This window comes from Syzygium oleosum, unplaced genomic scaffold, assembly GCF_021117445.2.
Source record: "Syzygium oleosum isolate NSW1041296 unplaced genomic scaffold, Sole_v2.1 Sole_v2.42, whole genome shotgun sequence".
Classification (NCBI taxonomy): domain Eukaryota; kingdom Viridiplantae; phylum Streptophyta; class Magnoliopsida; order Myrtales; family Myrtaceae; genus Syzygium; species Syzygium oleosum.
This window is the reverse complement of record NW_026607526.1, coordinates 2,479,848-2,502,941: the sequence shown is the minus strand read 5'-3', so window position 1 is coordinate 2,502,941 and position 23,094 is coordinate 2,479,848. Positions and strand designations below refer to the sequence as shown.

Genomic DNA, 23,094 nt, shown 5'->3' with positions numbered 1-23,094 from the left:
GACCCCGGGCGTTGACTCGGGTCGGATCGGTGATCCGGGTCGGGTTGACCCGTGTGCACGTATACACGGGTATCTTTGGCGAGCCAAATTGGCCTCTCGCCGGTGACCCGTGCCACCGCCGACCGAAAACCACCCCAGGGGATCACCAACAAGCTTCGCCACCCACCTAGGTCACCGTCCAACCGCCTGCTTGCCAGCCGGCAACCAAAACAAAACCGGCCTTATTGAAGCATTTCGTCGAACACCTGGCGTGTAGAGACAAAAAAAAGGAGATTTCGACCTGTTCCGGCGACTTGGTTGGCTCCGGCGGCCTAGCTTACCTTTGGCGACGACACACGGGCTACGGGGAACGACGGTATGGGCTGGGATTCGCACAAAATGGCCGGCGCGAGTTCCAGTCAAACCACGCCAAAAAAACAAGGGAAAACATAGCAGTCGGGACCCGGGAGAAGCTCACCGGTCGACGGCGCATCTAGGGGGTTTCCGGCTGGTCGAGGGGCGTTGGCGAGGCGACGGGCTTCCTTCTCACGGCCTAAGGACTCTTGGTTTACTCTCTCTCTCTCTCTCTCTCTCTCTCTCTCTCTCTCTCTCTCTCTCTCTCTCTCTCTCTATTCTCTCTTCTCTCTCTGTTCTCTCTCTCTGTTTTTCTCTCTCTGGCCGACCGGGCCTCTCTCTCTCTTCGGCTTTTATAGGCGACGACGACGGTGCCCCCCTGCTCCATTATGTCTGCATGACGACGGCTTGCACGGGCCTACTTTGTCCCGTGACTTTCGCGACCATTAGGCCGGTGCAGATGGGGGGCCATTCTGACGCTGAAGAAGAGAGGAAGAAGGGGGAGAGGAGGCCAGGTTTTCGGGGAGGATGGGACTGGCCATTAATGCCAGTCCCGTTGGCGTGCTTCATCGGCCATCATCTGACGTGATGGGGACAGCGCGGCCGCGCTCGTCCGTTCGTTGGTCTGGACGTCAGAAACAGAGGAGAACAGGGGCGGAAAAAGAGACGGTCGGCGAGGGGAAGAAGGAAGGAAGGGGCTGGGCCGGGCCAGGCCCAGCCCGCGCGGGGAGAAAAGGAAGAAAGAAAAGAAAAGCAGACCGGGCCCGTGCGGGGGAAGAAAAAAGAAAAAGAAAAGGGCCGGGCCCGTGCGGGGAAAAGAAGAGAAAAAAGGAAAGGGCCGAGTCGACCTGGCCCCGACCCGGCCCAACTCGATTTTTTTTTTAAATTTGAAATTTTTTTTAAAGTTATAATAGATCCTATTAATATAAATGTGCCTAATTTCTATATGCAATGCATTTAAATAGAAATATTTTTTTTGTTTTAGGAATTAAAAAAAATTAACTCCTAAATTTTGTGCAATTAATTTTTGGGCAAATTAAAATAGGTGTCAACACAATAAATCTCCGTGCACGGTACTTTTCTAAAAATGAATAATAAATTTAAGTCCCGATGGCAATATCATATGATGGTGGTCCAACCGACTGATGGTAATTTACAGACAATGTTAGCAATTTACACACATTAAATGCAAGAGTAAGATATCAATTGTCTTAGGAATATATCACTTAAAATGACAACTTAGCGGTAAATTTAATAACTTATTGACCTAGATCCGCCTTTAAGATAATAAGTTACCAGCAGAAAAAGGAACTTACCAACTTCAAGAAAATATAATTTACCACTCAAAATAAAAATTTAGCAGTGAAATTAGTAACTAATAACTTTAAGTTCATGGACCATTTTTATCATTTTTCTTAAATTGAAAAATACCTGACAATCAATTGATGGATGTTGGATTTGAGAACAGTATTATTCTCTCAATGGTAAATTATAAATAGTTCAACTGGATAAAAAAAGGGGTTAATTCTAAAAAAAAGCACAAATTTTATTTCGAGCGACAATTCTGACATGAATTTTTTTTATCTCATAAAAAAACACTAAGGCTGTGTTCATTTGGCAGAAAATATTTTCCGGAAAAATATTTTCCGGGTTTTCCGGTGTTCGAGGATGGAAAATAACTTCCTGGGGAAAATGTTTTCCACTAATGAAAAAAATCCTTCTACAAACTAGGGAAAATGATTTCCTCTTTTGAGAAAGAGGAAATCATTTTCCCTTCTTTCTTGTTTGCCCTCAAGCCCTCTCGCCCTTGCCTCCTCTCGCGTCGCTCTCTGTTTCCCATCTTTCTCAGGCCTTCTTCTTCTTCTACCTCAGCCAGTCGGCGGCCGGCGACCGGCGAGCTCGGCCTCGCCGATGACCTCGGGCGAGGTTCGCCGACGTCCAGCGACCTGGGCGAGGTTCGCCGACGTCCGGCGACCTTGGGCGAGGCTCGACCTCGCCCAGGTCGCCGCCGGATCTGGCGACCTCGGGCGAGGATCGACCTCACCCAGGTCACCGGATCTGGCGAGGCCCCAGCTCGCACGGCCGGCGAGCTCGGGCCTCGCCAGATCCGGCGACTTGGGCTAGGTCGAGCTCGCCCGAGGTCGCCGACCGGGTGAGCTGGGGCCTCGCCGGCCTGTGGCAACGCTCGAGCTCGCCTCTGGCCGGTCGCCGGACGTCGGCCGTGACTGTGGCCGGCGACTTGCCGGAGAAGAAGAAGGAAAAAGAACACGACCGGCGGCGATAGTTAAGCCAAACGCCGAAAAATATTTTCCGAAACTTTTTCATATTTCAAATAACACCGGAAAATTGTGTTCCGGAAAAACATTTTCTAGGAAAATGATTTCCGGAAAACATTTTCCAAAAGCACAATATTTTCCGCCAAACGAACGGAGCCTAACTTTCACTTAAATCTCAAATTTGGCCCGAACAATTTGAAAATTTCACCTTACAAGGTCAGATTTGGGACTCGAGTAAAAGTTGGTGTTTTTTATTCGGACTAAAAAAAGTTTGTGCCGGGATTGTCACTCAATGTAAAGTTAGTGCTTCTTTTTTTTTTTTTAACTAGCCAATAAAAAAGCTGCCACTCAACTTTTACGGGAACTTGTAACGGTGAACAAGTTCGGCCTTGGTAAAAACAGCTATCTACAATATCGTTTTAAATACATGTTTCCACTTGCACATGGCACAGTTCACATGTTTTGCATCAACAGCAGCATGAAAATCCACGAGAGGAAACGCCATTGCCGGGTGGAAGTAAGCAACAATGTTACAGGTCATGTAGATACAATCGCCAAGCAAATGCCAAATTGTTAAAAGCTTAAGGATCAGTTTTACATATTACTAGGGACGCATGACAGAAACACGATACTTTCGCCCGAAGAAATAACCGAGGGGGAAGCCCAAGTACGAGCTCATTGGCATCTTCAGTTGGACTAATCTTCATTAAAAAAACTTAAACCAACAAGTTATATGCCAATTAGAATATATCAACTCCTCCATATTGTGTCACATGCACGATGTGATACTTCTTTTCACCTAACATCCTCACACGTTCACCTCAACACGTATAATAGATAGCTGAATTCTAACAAATTGTTCGGCGAAACAGGAGCAAATTTCCGCGCAATATAATTTTCAATATGATCAATAAATTCTAAATTTTGTTAGTAAAATCATTTAACTGGCGACTTCTTAGTCAAGCACGCTGATGGTAATGTAACTTACAAATTGACAAAAAAAAACTTAGTACTGATACTAGTAACTTACCACGTAAATCCTTACAAGTTAGTAAATTTCTAATATAGTAACGATTTTGCCATTGGAAAGAAAATCAAGGGGAAATTACTCAAATTTACCAAACATTTGTGGATCCAATCATAATCTTCTCTCGAACTTTGGGATAGTATAGGTTTGCCCCTAAGCTTTCAATTGTTATCTCATGTTACAGCAGTTATTTTTTCGTTATGTTTATTATTAGCATGCGCAATGCACATACCTGTTAAGGGGTAAAATTGTATTTTCATCTCATTTTGAAGGAAACATTTTTGTCACCATTGATTTATGTAGACAATGGAAAAATAAAGAAAATGGAGAAATTAATATCATGAAGAAACAAATTTCAATAATGATATCAAATAAATTTCTTTAAATTTGATGGATATATTAATATAACTAATAAGATATTTTAAGAAAAAGAAACGAAACTAAGTAAAAAGGAAAACGGTCTCAACAACAAAAAAAAGGTCAAATTACAAAGCCGCCTACACATTATGTATTTTTTAACGGTTTATTAACATTTCGACAAAAAAAAAAGGTTTATTAACACAACTGATTGATTTGACAAATCATTTTCTTTCATGAGTTGAGGGCATCATTTCCTTTTTAAATTTTATAAATATTTTTATTAATTAATAAACTTATTGAGCAAACAATTTTTTTTCATTTTACATATTCTGTTATTGAGGCATTTTCTCTTTTTTAAATAGACTTTTTGCAAAGCTCCACCATTGAAGTTATTACATACAAGTGAAATTGGTGACTTACTAATGTATGCTCGCTTTTAGGTTAGTCACTATGAAATTTGGTAGAGTAAAGTTCAATACTAACCTTGTCAACCTATTTAGGAAGTTGCCACTGGAAACAAAATTTTACTGGTGAAAATTAACAAATCACTTGTGAAATTAGTGGCCTGCTTTTCGCTTAGTGGAGTTATATGAAATTTATCAACTTTGATTGGAGTAGTAAATTATTAATTTCAACAGATGGACAACTTGCAAAACATTAGAGCAGTTAGTATATGTCATTATTTTAGACATATGTAAAATAATGTTGATATGGACATCCCGAGTGCGATAGATTTGGTTTAAATGGAGAACGAGTCGTCACCTGTCTTCAACAACGGGACGTGCGGGAGAGACTCGGATAGAATAGAAAATTCTGTAATGAACGCCGGTCTCAATTTAAAGGTTGAAGTAGCTTCACTCAAGGAGCACACAAACTTCATCTGACATGGCTTCGGTAGTACTAGGAATCCTCCTAGTACTAATTCCGCTTCCACTTTCGGCCGAAGGTCAGACCCCCGGCAGCTTAACCTTGGGCTCCTCGTTGACAGCGAATGACAGGAACTCTTCCTGGCTGTCCCCGTCGGGCGAATTCGCTTTCGGGTTCCGGGAAATGGGAAGAGGAGCTCATTTGCTGGCGATATGGTTCGAGAAGATAGAGGATAAAACCATAGTCTGGTCGGCGAACGGCGATAATCTAGCACCCGAAGGTTCGACAGTCCAGTTGACCGCCGACGGCAGACTGGTGCTTGTGGACCCAAAAGGAAGTGAGTTGTGGTCTCCTCTCCCGACCGTCACTGGCGCAGCGTATGCGGCCATGCTCGACACGGGGAACTTTGTCCTGACAAGCCAGAACAACGTCGACTTGTGGGGGACGTTCAGCCAACCGACCGATACGATACTCCCTACGCAGCAGTTGGATCTAGGGACTAAAGTTAGAGCTCACTACTCTGAAGTGAATTACTCCGCTGGGAGATTCCACCTCATACTACAAGACGACGGAAATCTCGTATTCTATGCCACTCCTACCAAGCCGGTCCTGTCAGATGCTTACTGGGCTAGCAACACCCTTGGTACCGCCTTCCGGTTGATATTCAATCAAAGTGGTCAGGTCTACCTCACGGCAATGAATGGAACAGTACTAACTCTCGTCACCTCAGGCACCAACCCGACCAGCGGATTTTACCAAAGAGCGATCCTTGAATATGACGGGGTCTTCAGGCAATATGTCCACCCAAAGACAGCAAATTCGACTTCTGGCTGGGCAGTGGGCTGGTCGATGGTCTCTTCCCCGGTCCCTTCAAATATATGCATGAGGATCACCCAACAAACAGGTGGTGGAGCTTGTGGCTTCAACAGCTACTGTACTCTTGGAGATGATCAAATTCAGAGGCCCCGGTGCCGCTGCCCACCTGGATATACTCTGTTAGATTCGACGAACGAGATGAACGGATGCAGACAGGACTTCGCACCACAGAGTTGTGATGGAAGTAAGCCTGAAACAGACCAGTTCGCTTTGCGTGACATGCTCAATACAGACTGGCCATTGTCTGATTACGAGCTTAGCGAGCCACAAACCGAGGACTGGTGCAGACAGGCTTGCTTGGCTGATTGTTTTTGTGCAGTTGCTATTTTCCGAGACGGAAATTGCTGGAAAAAGAGGATCCCTCTTTCAAATGGTAGGATGGATTCTAGTGTGGGTGGAAAGGCTCTGGTCAAGGTCAGGATACATAACTTGACTTCAAAATCTACAGGAAACGGAAACAAGAATTCTACTCTGATTATCATCGGATCAGTGCTGTTGAGTAGCTCTGTGTTTGTGAACTTGCTTTTACTCCTCATTACCTATTTAATTTATAGAAACTTCCGATCTAGGGATTCTAAGTTTTCACGACCAGTCCAGATCAACCGAGCCACAGGCACACAGACTTTCACTTATCAGGAACTTCAAGAAGCAACAGATGGATTCAAAGAAGAACTAGGTAGGGGTGCTTTTGGAACAGTGTACAAAGGTGTTCTCAGATCCGAGGATACCAACTTTGTGGCAGTAAAAGTGTTGACGATGAGGACCGGAGAAAGCGAAAAGGAGTTTGAAAGAGAAGTGAGTGCAATTGGCCAAACTAACCACAAGAACTTAGTGCAGCTACTTGGATTCTGCAATGAGGGTCAACACCGACTGCTGGTGTATGAATTCATGAGCAACGGCAGTTTGGCCGATTTTCTATTTGGCGCTTCAAGGCCTAGCTGGTACAAAAGAATAGACATTGCCTGTGGTGTTGCACGGGGGCTCTCTTACTTGCATGATGATTGTACCAGGCATATAATTCACTGTGACATTAAGCCGCAAAACATTCTTCTTGATGGCTCTCTCGCTGCAAAAATATCAGACTTCGGATTGGCTAAGCTCTTGATGGTGAACCAAACACGAACCATTACTGGAGTCAGGGGAACCAGAGGTTATTTAGCGCCAGAATGGTTCAGGAATATGCCTATTTCTGGCAAAGTAGACGTTTACAGCTTTGGCATTTTGTTGCTAGAGCTCATCTGCTGCAGAAAGAACTACGAGCTGGAAGCGGAAACTGAAGATCAAATTGTGCTGGTCGACTGGGTGTATGACTGCTACCATGACGGGAACATAGTTGTGCTGGTGGAGAGTGACGAGGAGGCATCAAGTGACATGAGGAGGGTGAGAAGATTTGTGATGACAGCATTGTGGTGCATCCAGGAAGACCCAGCTTTGAGGCCAACCATGAAGAAAATCACTCCGATGTTGGAAGGAGCTGTTGAAGTCTCAGTCCCTCCAGATCCAAGCTCTTTTATCAGTTCATTATGATTTTGCTTATCGAGACAACTAATGTCTGTAATCATGAATAGTATTTGTATTGTCTGCAAGTGCTATTACGCCAGAATAAACTTTTTCGTAATGTCTTCGCACGTATCCAAGAGAGAACGGGTTGACGATTGTCAGCAAAAGGGATTGTCGAGTGATCAAGTAACTGTATCAAATGATGCAGAATCAATCGAGGTGAGGAAAATGATATCAAAGGCTCCAAATGTTCTCGTCAAGTCCAATCTCCCATGATGTAGCAAAAATCACAATCTTCTTAATTGCGATGAAATGTAGTGAAAAGCATGGATGTTAGATAGTGCAAATTCACATGTATTTTTTTTCTAAGGATTAATCCCTAATTTTGTGAAATGTTTTGAAAAGTTTAATAGGTGAATATTTAGGTGTCAACAATGAGTCTCCAAGCAAAAATTCGTGTCTGTCCAGCCCAATCCGTGAGTAAACCAAGCTCCGTTCAAGTTCATCCATCTCTAATCTTCATCACCTTGACGTCCTAAAAGGTATTAGGTTGTGGTCCATTCATCACATATCGAGCATCGTATCGAAGTTTCAAGTCAGAGTATACTTTCGACCAAAAAAAGATAGCCGAGTATGCTAGCTTGCCTTGTCCCAACGTGCGTCCATAAGATTTTTATTAAGTTATTGACTTGATACTTCATTGACCCTCTACAAGCTCTAAATGCTCTATTTTTTATGAGATAAGTGCACAAAAAGTCCTAAAAGCTATTGCAAAAGTGCAATCGAGTTATGAACTTTCATAAAGTGCAATCAAATCTTAAAATTTATCAAATTAGTTCAATCAAGTCCCTCTATTAGCTCTGTCAAAAAAAAAAATGTTCCTCTATTAGCTTCGTCCAATTTGGCTAATATAAACCGCTGGCGTTGCATGTTTTTTTTTTTCTGCCATTTTTTGAAGAAAGAGATGCTGATGAGGTTGCCATGTCAACCATTTCAGAAGAATAAAAGAAATTCAAAGGAAAAATTGATTTTAAGATTTAAAAAAATTAAAATCTGAAAAAAAGGAAAAAAAAAAAAGAAAGAATCAAACATAGGAGAAGCTGAGAAAGACGGTGGTAGTTCCAATTTAGGTGGAGGTAGCTTGGGGGTGCGTATGGTAATATTTTTGTTCCCGGAAATAATTTATGTTCAGGAATAAATTTTTTTATATTTCTATTTTCTTTCTGAGCAGAAAAACGTGTTTGGTAACTGCAGAAAATTTCTATTCACTGAATAGAAAAAGAACAAAAATGCATTTGGTACGACCCTAAAAATTTGTATTCGCGATTTTTTTTTCATTCAATTATAAAAATATCAATGGAGACTTAACAATTCATGTTTGGATAAAACTAGATTAGAAATATAATCAGAATATATTATGATATAGAATTGGATGACCTTAATACAATCATAAAAAAATTACTCCTTATAGACAAATCAAATACCGGGTGACGGTCGAGGAAATTGCAATTTAGGATTTTAGGTTTTAGAGTTTAGGGGTTTGGGGTTTAGGGTTAGGGGTTTGGGGTTTAGGGTTAGGGGTTTGGAGTTTGAGGTTGGGGGTTTAATGTTTAGGTTTTGGGGTTGTGGATTTAGCGAATTAGGGTTTAGGGGTTTAGGATTTAGGAAATTGTTTCTCTAAAATGACATTCTTTCTCTTTTTGTTCCTAGAAACAAAAAAGTTTTTTTTTACTTCTTGTTTTTGTTCCTAATCTATTCCTTAACCGCTTATCTATTCCGGGAGATAGAAAAATTAATTGACGTACACAAAAAAATTTCTTTTCTTTTTCTGTTGTGGGGAACAAAAGAATAGAAAAACAAGAGAAATAGAAATGTTATTAAATAGGCCCTTGGCAGCCACCAACACACTGGCGAGTTGATAAATGCGCTTCTTGAGAATCATTTTTTGTTTGATTTTTCTTTCTTTCTAATTTTTTTATTTCTCTAAAATATTGAAAACAATTATTCATATATTAATTGCAACATAGGACATTTGGCTTTTAATAACTTTTTAATATTGTTTTTTTTCTAAAATGGACGATGTGGCAACCACATCCATCAGCGTTTCTCTCTTTGAACAACAATGAAAAATTATATCAGTTTTTCCCGTTAGCCATATTGGTCGAAAAAAGACTTGATTGCATTATTTTGGCAAGTTTCAGTACGTGATTGTACTTTTTTTTTAATTTTTAATAATTGTATTTTTGCGATAAGTTTTAGCACTTTCGGTGCGCTTATCCTTATTTTTATGAACTCTTGTATGCAAATTTTCATAGAGTATATGTAGAATTATGTTGTTTCGTTATTAACGCAACTGTTCCTCTCCAAGCTGCGCAAGACTCATTGCAGCCTAAGCATCATATCATCACAACAACACGGATCACATCCATCGAGCGCATGTTTAACACGGGACGCCACAGCAAAATTTCCACATACATTCGAGCATCCGCAGCTATGATTGGAACGTTCAATTTCCACGAAGGGAGCCGTGATCGGTTTGATTTCATGGGGGAATGGATCAACTGGGGTCTCTCTGCATTCTTCTCCACCATTTTCAAACTCATAAAGTCTCCTCTAAACCTAAAAGATGTTTGGTCAAAGTCTTCTAACTTCGTCTGTTTTCTCCCCGGGAAATTTCTGGGTCACAGCAAAGCTTGATGGCCCTGCCCAAGCAGACTTTGCCTTGTTCTAAATTGGGTTCGTTTGCGCCGCCGGCCAACAGGTTCCGTGCACGGCACTTCTCGAATGTGACTATAATTTATAAATCTTGTAGGTAATATCATGTGACTTGTTGGTCCAAGTTCCAATCAACCGATGGTAATTTGCAGACCATGTTAGGAATTTGCCAACACTACATGCAAGGGTAAGTTATCACCTTCCTTAGGAATTTATCGCCCAAAATAAAAATAAAAAAAACTTAGCAGCGAACTTAATAACATATCGGTGAAATTAATAACTTATCGACATAGATCAACTTATAATAAGATAGCAAGCTTCTGGCGCCGGCAGAGTAAGGAACTTACCAACTTCAAGTAGAATATAATTTACCACTCGAAATAAAAAACTTGGCGGTAAAATAAAAAGCTTGGCTGTAAAATTAGACCGAAACCGATAAATTACCAGCATGGGTCTCCCTACGAGTTAGTAAGTTACTAACAAAGTAAGAAATTTGCTATTGGAAATAAAACCTCGGTTAGTAACTTACTTTGGAAATAAGTAACTTACCAATGTAGACCAGCTTTTTTTTTTTTTTTTCACCGCTGGAATTTGTCCCAGTGGCCACCCTTCCTACTTGGGAAGGAGGAGGTGGGGAGTTCGAATCCCCACCTTCTTAGGAGGGCTAGGGGTGGGGACGTGTAGTTTCAGACGTAGATTTTGACTCTCACGCACTGCACAAAGTAGGGCAAAAGTCTGAAAGTAAGTTGATAGTTAGAGTATGATAAAAAAAAATGTAGACCCGCTTTTAATATGGTAAGTTACCAACATTTTGAGAGATTTAATAACACCAAACTCAATCTCAAATTGTAAACCTCCGCCATTAAAGTTAGGGTTGATACCACGAAAAACCCCCAAACTGGTATGCTTGTAACAAATTTACCCCAATTTATTTTTTTGATCACCAAAAATCCTAAACTAGTGCACCAGTAATAAAATTACCCCAAACTAATTTTTTGACTACCAAAAATCCCAAACTGGCACACTTGTGACAAATATATCATCTGTTAAATTGGATTAATACCACGAAAAATCATAAACTGGTAAATATGTGACAAACAGATGGGTAAAACCTTAAACTTGTACACTCATCAATTGCCATGTATTATCCAACTTAGCAATTTGATGGTAAAATTTAACGGAAACTAATAGAGGATAAATTTGTCACAAGTGTACCAATTTGAGATTTTTGGTAGTCAAAAAATTAATTTTGAGTAGTCAAAAAATTAATTTTGAGTAAATTTGTCATAAGTGTACCGATTTAGAGTTTTTTGTGATATTAATCCTTAAAGTTAGTAAGTACAAACGAAATTAGCAACATGTCTCCTCGCTTCTAGGGCAGTTAAGTATCACATGAAGTATGAAATTTATTAAAGGTCTTACTCAACAATAAGTTCATTTACCTATTTAGGAGGTTGTCTTTGGGGACAAGATCTTACCAGTACAGTTAAGGACTGTGAAAGTAGTAATTTACCAACTGAAGCTCCCTTTTAGCTCAGTAAGTCACTACCGGTGAAATAGTGAATTATCAACTTCTTTAGAATTTTTTTACAAAGCACATAGCTCTCGATTTTTATACATCCCTCGCCGTAATAATATCTCGTATATCTACTATACTAGATTTTAGGACCGTGAAATCGTATTTTTGTTGATAATTTACCAGTTAATCGACAGGCTCACTTAAACAAATCTAAAACACTCGGTAATCTGCTGCTTGATGTCAACGTGGTAGGATTCATTATCTTGCTGACAAGTGACGGGCTACTTGTTAAATCGAAAAATAGTTGGTAATCTACCAGTAGATATTAGATTTGAGAAAGGTATGCTTTCCTTATAAAATTATTTTGACTGGATAAAGAACTCTGGCAATCAACTTTTACACGACACTTGCAAATGTTCAACTTTGACACGACACTTGCAAATGTGAACGATAATATATAAAAAGAATGGAGAAAAATAATTTGATTAAACAATAAATAGAAAAATAATCAATGATATGAAAAATAATTTTGTTATTAATTTGATGAATGTATAATAAAACTAATAAGGTATTTTAAGAGGAAAAAAAACGCAATTAAGTAAAAAGGAAAATGTCTCAACGACAAGAACGTTGACAGATGGAGCTCTTAATAAAACTTGCTGATTCACACATGAGGCGCTGGTTTTCATCCTTAAGGCTGAAGTAGCTCAACCTCAAGGAGCACCTGAAAGTTTCTACATCGAGCCAGTATGCAATTATGACAAGAGTCTTAAATTGTTGAGTGATCAAGTAACTACATCGATTGCTGCAGTATGTCACTGAAAAATCTTAACTCGCAGGCATTATTGTTATGAATCTCTTAGGAATTCTTTGCAGATCATATCCTGTATGTCACGGAAAAACTAATGTGGCTCCATCACAGCATTTTCATCAACTATTTTGCTTCACCGAAATTGCATTTGACACAGTAGAAGAGTATCTCAACCTGATCTAAGCAAAATAGACCTTATCTGCTAAATTAGACTGATGAGAACCATACGAAACTTGCTGATCCTCAAGTCGTGGATTGGTGCCCTGAAATCCCAATTTCAACAGTTCTGCTGCATTTTTATTCATACAGAACGACTCTCACTTCCTCTAGCTCACCAACTTCTTTGAAATGAGTCAATAAAGCCAACGTCTAGCATAAATAAGATTTGTGCAAATCCATAGTAGGCACATAATAGTCAAAGGTGTTGGTTTGAGAAGATGCATTGCTCTGGGTTAAAATAAAAACCTACCTCGGTTGACTACTTTCAAGGAGCACCTGAAAGTTTCATCTCACATGGCTTCAGTGATGCTCGGAATCCTTCTGCTGCTTGTTACGCTTCCACTTTCCGCCAAAGCTCAGACCAACAGCAACCTAACCTTGGGCTCCTCGTTGACGGCGGATGACCGGAACTCTTCCTGGCTGTCGCCGTCGGGCGAGTTCGCCTTCGGGTTCCGGAGAATGGGACAAAGAGCTCATTTGTTGGCTGTATGGTTCGAGAAAATAGAGGACCAGACCATCGTCTGGTCGGCAAATGGTGATGATCTAGCGCCAGATGGTTCGAAAATCCAGTTGACTGCCGACGGCCGGCTGGTGCTTGCCGACCCAAATGGAAGAGAGTTGTGGTCTCCTAGCCCGACTGTGACCGGTGTAGCGTATGCAGCCATGCTCGACACGGGGAACTTTGTCTTGGTGAGCCAGAACTACGTCAACTTGTGGGAGACGTTCAGCCAGCCGACCGACACAATACTGCCTACGCAACAATTGGATCAAGGGACTACAGTTAACGCTCGCTACTCCGAAATGAATTACTCCACTGGGAGATTCCACTTCATACTACAAGACGACGGAAATCTCGAGTTCTATGCCACTCCTACCCCGTCGGACCCCTCAGATGCTTACTGGGCCAGCAACACCCTGGGTACCGGCTTCCGGTTGATATTCAATCAAAGTGGTATGGTCTACCTCACGGCAATGAATGGAACGGTACTCAATCCCGTCACCTCAGGCACAGTCCCGAACAGCGGATTTTACCAGAGAGCGATCCTTGAATATGATGGGGTCTTCAGGCAATATATCCACCCTAAGACGGCAAATTCAAGTTCTGGCTGGGCAATGGCCTGGTCGATGGTCTCTTCCCCGGTCCCTCCAAATATATGCACGAGCATCTCACAAAATATCGGTCCTGGAGCTTGTGGCTTCAACAGCTACTGTGCTCTTGGAGACGATCAGAGGCCCCGATGCCGTTGCCCACCTGGATATACTCTGTTAGATTCAACGAACGAGATGAACGGATGCAGACAGGACTTCTTACCACAAAGTTGTGACGGAAGTAGGCCGGAAACAGACCAGTTCACTTTCCAATACATGCTCAATACCAACTGGCCACTGTCTGATTACGAGCGTAGTGTGGTGCAAACCGAGGACTGGTGCAGAGAGGCTTGCTTGGTTGATTGTTTTTGCGCAGTTGCTATTTTTGGCGATGGAATTTGCTGGAAAAAGAAGATCCCTCTTTCAAATGGAAGGATGGTTCCTAGTGAGATTGGAAAAGCTCTGATCAAGGTCAGGATAAATAACTCGACTTCAAAATCTACAGGAAACGGAAACAAATATTCGACTCTAATTATCATCGGATCAGTGCTGTTGAGTAGCTCTGTGTTTGTGAACTTGCTTTTACTCCTCATTACCTATTTAATTTATAGAAGCTTCCGATTTAGGGATTATAAGTTGTCACGACTAGTCCAGATCAACCAAGCCACATGCACGCAGACTTTCACTTATCAGGAGCTTCAAGAAGCAACAGATGGATTCAAAGAAGAACTAGGTAGGGGTGCTTTTGGAACAGTGTACAAAGGTGTTCTCGGATCCAAGGAAGCAAACTTTGTGGCAGTAAAAGTGTTGGCGACAAGGACCGGAGAAAGCGAAAAGGAGTTTGAAAGAGAAGTGAATGCAATTGGCCAAACTAACCACAAGAACTTAGTGCAGTTGCATGGATTCTGCAGTGAGGGTCAACACCGACTACTGGTGTATGAATTAATGAGCAACGGCACTTTGGCGGATTTTCTATTTGGCGCTTCAAGGCCCAGCTGGTACAAAAGAATAGAAATTGCCTGTGGTGTTGCGCGGGGGCTCTCTTACTTGCATGACGATTGCACCAGGCATATAATCCACTGTGACATCAAGCCGCAAAATATACTTCTCGATGGCTCTCTCTCTGCAAAAATATCAGACTTCGGATTAGCTAAGCTCTTGATGGGGAACCAAACACGAACCACCACCGGAGTCAGAGGCACCAGAGGTTATTTAGCGCGAGAATGGTTCAGGAATATGCCTATTTCTAGCAAAGTAGACGTTTACAGCTTCGGCATTTTGTTGGTAGAGCTCATCTGTTGCAGAAAGAACTATGAGCCGGAAGCAGAAATTGAAGCTCAAATTGTGCTGGTCGACTGGGTGTATGACTGCTACCACGACGGGAGCGTACTTGAGTTAGTGGAGAGCGATGAGGAGGCATCAAGTGACATAAAGAGGGTGAGAAGATTTGTGATGACAGCATTGTGGTGCATCCAGGAAGACCCGTCTTTGAGGCCGACCATGAAGAAAATCACTCAGATGTTGGAAGGAGCTGTTGAAGTCCCAGTCCCTCCAGATCCAAGTTCTTCTATCAGTTCAAAATGATTTTGCTTATTCAGACAACTGGTGTCTGCAATCAGGAATTGTATTCGTACGGTCTATAAGTGCGACTACGCCAGAATAAACTTTTCCATAATATCTTCAAATGGATCCAGCTTAAAAAAGCTAAATCGTCCTGAAGTTCAATACTCCCTCGCATGTATCCAAGCGAGAAAGGGTTGACGATTGTTGGCAAAAGGGATTGCAGGCGAGCCAGTATGCAATTATGACAAGAGTCTTAAATTGTTGAGTGATCAAGTAACTACATCGATTGCTGCAGTATCTGTCACTGAAAAATCTTAACTCGCAGGCATTATTGTTATGAATCTCTTAGGAATTCTTCGCGGATCATATCCTGTATGTCACAGAAAAACTAATGTGGCTCCATCACAGCATTTTCATCAACTATTTTGCTTCACCGAAATTGCATTTGACACAGTAGAAGAGTATCTCAACCTGATCTAAGCAAAATAGACCTTATCTGCTAAATTAGACTGATGAGAACCATACGAAACTTGCTGATCCTCAAGTCGTGGATTGGTGCCCTGAAATCCCAATTTCAACAGTTCTGCTGCATTTTTATTCATACAGAAAGACTCTCACTTCCTCTAGCTCACCAACTTCTTTGAAATGAGTCAATAAAGCCAACGTCTAGCATAAATAAGATTTGTGCAAATCCATAGTAGGCACACAATAGTCAAAGGTGTCGGTTTGAGAAGATGCATTGCTCTAGGTTAAAATAAAAACCTACCTCGGTTGACTACTTTCGAAAACTATTACTATAGATCAACATCGGAGTTGGCCCAAACCTAGGCCGTGACGCTTCTTCTTGAGTTGAATTGAAGTTTGACTTTTGCAATTCCTTACATAAGGATTTTGAAAATACCGGATCTCCGCCTACACAAGCAAATTGTTGATAAAGCTCCAAAATGAGACCAAAGAAATCACAATCCGCAAATCATGTAGTTTGAAGCACAATCAAACGAACTTTTTTCTTGATTCATCCGTCGAGAAATTGAAGGAAGTGGCGCAAGGCAGATAATATTCTGAGCATACGTAAAACTTTGCAAATGATCTTTGGAGATCTCGTATAAACCACTCAGTGAACCACAGGTAATGCCATTTGATAGCGGGTCCCAACAGGAAAAAACTGGAAAATATACCGAAATAAGACGATGGAAAGATCCCGAAGATCAAAATCCAAAATTCAATTTGCACGAACGGCTAAATACATAGAAAGAATATGTTTTGGTTAAGGTCTTCGACTTTTGTTTATTTCACTTTGGAAAAGTCTGCTGGCGTCAATTCTGTGTAAGCAGACGAATGCCCATCAATGCACCTGGCGAAGCAGAAATTGGCGGGGAATGGAAGCATGGGAAGCTTGGACGGTGAGAGCAATGCGAGCTGCTCAAGGTATAATCCGCCTTCAACGGCCTGAGTGGGCCTTCTCTTCCATGTTTTCCTATGACACTGGCCTGAGGTTGTACAGCATTGTAACAATGATCAATGTACTGCATGTTTCCCTTCGTTTCTTTCTTATATTAATGCGCGCCGGCGTGATTACTGCATCCACCTTTGCGTTCAAAGTAACACCAAACGGTGTATATGTCCTGTCCTATGACACTGGCCCGAGGTTGTACAGCATGATACCAAAAAGTCCTTCAATAGCATAGCATGATTTATCTACTTTCTGTGTTGATATAAGGACGGGTAAAACATATGCCCACAAAACACGTAAGTAGGCTGATGCACATCTATATTGGCTAGTCTTCTGAAATCCATCATTCAGGTTCTTATAAGGGAGAAAAAACTGGAAACTCCAGGTAGCATTTATCTCACTCGTTAACATAATTTTCTTCTCCATAGCATACTGGGGACTAAAGTTGGCACGTGACAACTAGACAAAGGATGAATCAATGAACAATTGATAGGAAGGAAAACAAATGGGGCAAAGAAGGTAGAACGACACAATGACAATGTGCCGCAAGCTACTAACTTTTCCTCGTAGTTTGCTCGGTACTTAATCTGGCAAAGTTCTGTCATAGAACAGTAAATTTTCACAAAAGCAGGTGAACTATTTCTTCCCATGAAATGGCCATACACAATGCAATGAATACATCTATACACGAGTAGCAAATTAAACTACTACTGCTGTCCTTGAGGGGAGAAAACCTGTGAAGATCGTGTGATACTTTAGAAGGGTAAATAAATAAACTGCGCGCCAACTGCTTCATACCAGGCCCACTTGCCCAGATTTCGATCCGTGCCCCCTCCTTGCAGTCCTAACATAGTCTGCCCTGATTGCCCACAACTGCTCGCCAACTGCTTTCATATCAGGCCGATCAGTCCGGATGGGTGCTGCACACTGAATGGCCAACCCAAAGATTCTCACGAGTATCCCTGCATCAACTACTTCTTCCAATCTTGGATCCACAAGGTCGTTGACCTCTCCCTCGTCGAACTTCTTGAAGGCCTGCACAGTCATGTGTCCACTGAATTTTCTGACTAAACTATTAATTCATTCAATTAAGGATAGAAGTTTTAGGTCAATGAAGGTAACTGACAAACTACTCTCAGACATGCATCAAGCTAGCATGATCATTTTTCTGATGTAAACCTGACTATAATGACACAATGATCTCATCTTTTTCTTTTAACAAGTTATGTGATCTAGTTGAAGAAAAGCTTAACAAGGAGCGGCTCATCTAACCAAGCTTGGGTGCAATTCAGCAGTTGGTGAAAACAATGGGAACCACCGGATTTTTTTTTTCTTTTTCATTTTTTCAATCACGAGTCGTCTCATACTATATAGTTATCCCTATAGCTATTACCCATCAACTGGTGCTGTTCTGTATTGATGAAGGTTTCACTGTAATTCAATATCAAAAAAGCATACATGCAATGGAGTCCGAGTTTTCTCACATTATGATGAATATTCTAGTAACTAAACCGTTTGTTTTAAGAAGGTGAGATTAACATACCCATACAAGTGTCACGCGTTCTTCAAAAGGCCGCTTTAGTTCAACAGGACGACGGCCCGTCAGCATTTCAACAAGTAAAACTCCAAACGAGTACACATCACTCTTGGTAGTAAGCTTATAGGTCCTCATATACTCTGGGTCTAGGTAACCAACTGTCCCTTTCACGTTTGTTGAGACATGAGATTCATCTGAATCCACAGCACCAAGCCTTGCAAATCCAAAATCAGCTACCTTAGCCCTCAAGGTCTCCGTCAGAAGGATGTTCGATGATTTTACATCGCGATGGATAATTTGCCTTTCTATTAAGGACAACAGAAGATAAGATTTGATTAGTAAGGAAAAGACAAAAGAATGGTATTAAAGCTACAAGAGCCGCGTGTGGCCAGCAAGGATCACAATGCATGAATCACATGATGGTTATGTCATAGTTTTTCCGTGGACAATGGCTTCCAAGAAAGTGTGAAGAGGAAACAATTGATTTGAAGGCTAAAGATAGTATTAGTAACCATGATAGGATGACATGGAGATTGCAGATCCATGTCAGTCGCAATAAGCAATAGAAGAACAGAAACTATCAGCCCTTTCCCTTCTAGTCCTTGACAGCCTTTTCATCCCTCCAGGTGAAATTCAAATATCAAATGCAGTAGGCTCAAGCTAGGATGCTGTTTCCCTTCCTAATTTGTCCCTATATGCAGCGGCTACAAGTAGAGAAATTATAGCTGGTAAATCCGTAGGTGATGTTTAAATTACTCTTTGCTCTTTCAAATCTGTTTATCGCTGTCTATATGAATTCCATCCTTTTGATATCTGAGACAAATCGAAGAAATTGCTAATTCCAGAGGATGTTTTCTCCACCAGAAATGCTCTTGCAAAGTTCCACAATTGTAAAGGGTGCAGAGGAATTTTATCTGTGAACAAGACTATCAAGAATGGCTGAAGTATTACCCTAAAAGAAAAAGCTTATATTTCCTAATACATGTTCGGATTTTCAAGGAACAGCTCCCGTTCATGACCATTGATCAAGAGAGGCAGTATGTTTATAGCATTTAGCAGCCTCTAAAAGGGAACAGAGTCGAGAATCAATGGAAAAGAAGATTAAAAGATAAACTTGTTGAATATCGCCCTCATGGTTCTGTTCACACACTGACTAACCTGTGAGGATTAAGTCATATTCGTAACTTGCTTGACAATAGCACTCGGTCACTTATGCTCTAACAAAACTACATGTACCCATGCAACCATGCCGACCAACTCGAGTAGAATGAGACATTTTAGATGATTTTTATCATGCGGAATTACTAGAAGAAGGGGTAATAGACGTACGGCTACACTTCTTGATGAAAGATTCAACAAAAAAAAAAATATAGTGTAAGCTCAAAAGAGAAGTTCTATTACCTGCATATAGATGGAGATAAGTCAAGCCGTGAGCAATGTCGATGGCGATTTCAAGTCTTTGATTAAAATCCAGAATCCTACCACGACGTCCTGCAAGGATCGGGCATAAGTATTACCTTCGAAATGAAAAACTAGTCCAAACTCAAGTTTAGAGATCTTACCATCCAAATGTTCCCTTAGAGTACCATTTGGCACATACTCTGTGATGATAAGGCGTTCGTCTCCATTATCAACATACCCAAGCAGCCTCACCAGATTCCGATGATCAATCTTAGCTAGAAGCTCAACTTCACTGCTAAATTCAGTTCGCAAACCCTTAAAATGCTCCTGCAGAAAGTGAGATATTCTCACGTAAATTACAAGTCCATGGTATAATACAACGAAAAACAATTTAGGTTGGCGAACCATCTTTAAACCAGTCTGACAACACTAAATAATGCCATGTCAAACTAGATCATAGCTGAATATATTAAATCTTGGTTTCGGTAAAGAAGGCAAACTCTTCGCTTTCTTCCATAAGAAACTTCCACCCACTCATAAGTCATAAGGACCAACTGTCTCAGTTGGACAGCATTAATATATCTATAACATTAAACAGAACGAAGCGGAGTCATTTTATGCCGCAGGCATACATTTTGTAAGAAACATCCGTCTTTTACTTCATCTTAGGTAAAATCTTAGATGGCAACAAACTGTAACCGAATTCTCTTTTTAGCCCACTAGTTCAACTGCTTATCTTGGGACAATCATACAAACATAAGAACAAGCTCCTCCATTATAACAATCCTCTCAGGAAAAAAACCACCTCTTTCTAAATGATGACATCAAAAGCAAGTATACACAGACCACTTAGTCCTATATCTGCAATTTGGTATTGCAATATCTAGAGTATGGTACCCCACGGGAACTTAAAGCATATAATTTGCTAGTAATTCTTATAGGCGTATGCTCGTGGCTCATCATATTTCACACTGGCAATAATTATGCAGGAGAGGCTATGTTTATTACATGAAAAAAATCACCCACCCTCTTTGCTCTTTTTATGGCAACCACCTGACCATCATCTAGTTGTGCCCTGTAGACAGTCCCAAAGCCTCCTTTCCCTATTCGAAATGAAGGTGAAAAACTGTTTGTTGCTTTAGTGACCTGATTGAAATTGAGATGCAGCGATCCAAGTCTACTCAGTCTTGGAGATGGGGACATTGAAAATCTAGGACTCTGTGGAACCCTCATTGGACTAGGGGGCACCCGAGCTGGACTGCCCAGGAACTTTTCATGGGAATAAACCTTTTCTGAAACAGAGTTCCTGTCGAAGGAGGAAATTGAATCCACTGGGAGGAAAGATGTGTTAGAATCTAAGACTAAGAAAGAAACAAACAAACAATACCAAAGTAAATAACTTTTGGTTCATATACCAATGATGATGTACTGTACTTACTTGAATTCAGGTCCTTTGAAAGCATTGTGTGAGCAGATGGTTTCCTTTTCCCATAGAACCAGGCACAAAGTGAAACACAACAGACAGCAAAAGTTCCCGGGACTACCACGCCAATAATTTTGGAGGTTGATAGAGGTTTATCATTATTGTCAATGCTATCCTCTGTCAAATTACTCTTATGGTTCCCTTCAGATTTGTCCATTGTATGTTTCTGCAAAAGCTTTCTTCCTCGGCCAAGATGCAAACGTGCTGCCAATAGAAAAGGTTTGGAACGATTACGGACATTTTAAGTATAAAGCTTCCGCACTCAATAGACCTCCAAAAATCAAGCCTGTAAACAATGAAATTATACACCATGTGAGTTATAAGTAGTACCTTGCGGAAGGTCGAGTTCACATTGAATTACTCCAGGGTATTCCTCAAAGTCGCAACTGTTTGCGCCGTAGCTTTTGAGGGCCTCGCAGAACACAAATTTGTCGACTACACCCCCATTGATGAAAAACAATTCACGACCTAGATAACTCGAATATGCTATTTGATCAGCACCGCAAACCCTCGACTTAAGAACAAACCCTGAAGCTGATGCTCTGAGAAATTGCACGAACAACAACAGCTGAGTAAATGCCGAAATTGACATCTAGAATTCTTAGGTACCTCCAAAATCTGTCATGGAAGCTAAAACCTTTGGGGAATCACCCAACTTCTCCAATTACCAGCCAAAACACAAAGAACGGAACACGAGAGGACCTGGAGCCATCAGAGCCGATCGAGATCCCCTTTGTATTTGCTTCAGTGTTAAATGCAAACTCTGTGGCCTTCGAAGGTTCTTTAGGTAAGAAATTTCATGCGCTGATGGTCATTCCAACCCACCAAGCACATGAACAAGAGAACCAAGGACCAAAATGAGATGATCGACCCAGAAATTTGTTCAAACCTCACATAGTCAATCCTTGAAAAGTCAGTTCTCGCAACCCAATGTCCCGGGGACCACCCCTACGGTCAAAAGACCAAACCTTTAGCGCATACTTCAGTCTCTTCACCCTTGCAGTCTATGTTTCGAGGCTTCGAAGCTCGATCCGCCTGATCCCCAACTTGAATTTCCCACTCCTCACCTCGAGACTCCAGACAACCCCCACCCCCCAAATACCACGTCGCTTGACTTCACCACCCTGCGCAACAGCTCACTGCTCACTCAGCCAGCACACCCGTAAACTTAAGTATCTCGATCAGCGCAAGCCGAACCCGCCAGAAATCCCGACAAAAAGCACGATCTCATCACGGAAACCGAATCACCACGAACCGGGCGGTCGCGGCTTCCGAAAAAGGATCGACAAACAGAGCCGAAAGCGGATCAGCGAAGACGAGAGTTAAGCCCGGAAACCTGTACTCCACCGGCAAAACCTGCCGGAAGAGACGGAGGCGATGCTCGGCCGGCAACTTCGGCTTGTCGCCTCGCTTCAGCAAATGGAGGGCAGAGAGAGAGAGAGAGAGAGAGAGAGGTGGGGTTGATGTGACCGGCGTAGGTACAAGAAGACGAGGAAGACGACCAAGGTTGTCGAGAAAGGACGTGGGAAATTGGGAGGAAAGGAATCCGCACAGGAGCATGAAGAAGAACTTTCGCTGCTCATACAGCGCAGCGTTTGCGTTGAAGTCGTAGGAGGAGGAGGAGGGAGTGGCATTTCCGTCATTTCGGGCCGGCGGGAGCTTTTGTCGGAAACTGGCGAGCTGGAGGCGTTGACTTCTGACCTCGGGTTTCGGGGGTGGGGGGTGGTCGGGTGGGGCCGGATGATCCCAGGGCCAGAGGTGTCGTCCGGACCAGGCTAATCTCACGTATTTCGATCGAATTATTACGTAATCGCCGAATAATAAATTAAAGAGTCACGAAAAAATGGCACAGACCGTCTCTGCATTAATTCCTAATACTTTAATTTGTTATCCATGAACTAATATTATCCATAAATTAAATTATAAACGCTAAACTTTAACTCAATGTTCAATATGACCATTGATCTTTTAATTTGTTCAATGTGGTCTATAGACTTTTGGTATATATTCAATGTAATCTTTCAACTATATGAAAATGTAATGTTTAATATAATGTTCGAGGATT

At 41.6% G+C, this 23,094-nt stretch overlaps 3 protein-coding genes across 3 annotated transcripts; 2 read left to right on the top strand and 1 right to left on the bottom strand.

Moving 5' to 3' along the window:
• Positions 1 to 4,881: 4,881 nt before the first annotated feature.
• LOC115668365 (G-type lectin S-receptor-like serine/threonine-protein kinase LECRK3) lies at positions 4,882 to 7,309 on the top strand. Its single transcript, XM_030589830.2, has one exon. It carries the CDS (start codon positions 4,882 to 4,884, stop codon positions 7,264 to 7,266), a length of 2,385 nt encoding a protein of 794 aa, XP_030445690.2. The 3' UTR covers positions 7,267 to 7,309.
• Positions 7,310 to 12,074: 4,765 nt separating this feature from the next.
• Positions 12,075 to 15,507, top strand: LOC130136134 (G-type lectin S-receptor-like serine/threonine-protein kinase LECRK2). The gene is made up of 2 exons (XM_056306209.1): positions 12,075 to 12,197; positions 12,780 to 15,507. The coding sequence occupies exon 2, from the start codon at positions 12,798 to 12,800 to the stop codon at positions 15,174 to 15,176; it is 2,379 nt and encodes a 792-aa protein (XP_056162184.1). The 5' UTR covers positions 12,075 to 12,197; positions 12,780 to 12,797; the 3' UTR covers positions 15,177 to 15,507.
• A 1,621-nt stretch (positions 15,508 to 17,128) lies between these two features.
• On the bottom strand, positions 17,129 to 22,631 carry LOC130136152 (calmodulin-binding receptor-like cytoplasmic kinase 3). Its single transcript, XM_056306260.1, has 7 exons — positions 21,360 to 22,631; positions 20,985 to 21,233; positions 20,573 to 20,877; positions 19,708 to 19,873; positions 19,547 to 19,636; positions 18,152 to 18,450; positions 17,129 to 17,643 (listed from the first exon to the last, which is right to left on the bottom strand). The coding sequence occupies exons 1-7, from the start codon at positions 21,619 to 21,621 to the stop codon at positions 17,401 to 17,403; spliced, it is 1,614 nt and encodes a 537-aa protein (XP_056162235.1). The 5' UTR covers positions 21,622 to 22,631; the 3' UTR covers positions 17,129 to 17,400.
• Positions 22,632 to 23,094: the final 463 nt, after the last annotated feature.

Excerpts from the sequence above, each read along its gene's own strand:
- LOC130136134 (XM_056306209.1), top strand. The coding sequence starts at position 12,798 with ATGGCTTCAGTGATGCTCGGAATCCTTCTGCTGCTTGTTACGCTTCCA.
- LOC115668365 (XM_030589830.2), top strand. The coding sequence starts at position 4,882 with ATGGCTTCGGTAGTACTAGGAATCCTCCTAGTACTAATTCCGCTTCCA.
- LOC130136152 (XM_056306260.1), bottom strand. The coding sequence starts at position 21,621 with ATGTCAATTTCGGCATTTACTCAGCTGTTGTTGTTCGTGCAATTTCTC. Across the intron at positions 19,874-20,572 it reads CCATAAAAAGAGCAAAGAGG|GAGCATTTTAAGGGTTTGCG; the intron begins GTGGGTGATTTT and ends CACTTTCTGCAG. Across the intron at positions 17,644-18,151 it reads AACGCGTGACACTTGTATGG|GCCTTCAAGAAGTTCGACGA; the intron begins GTATGTTAATCT and ends ATGACTGTGCAG.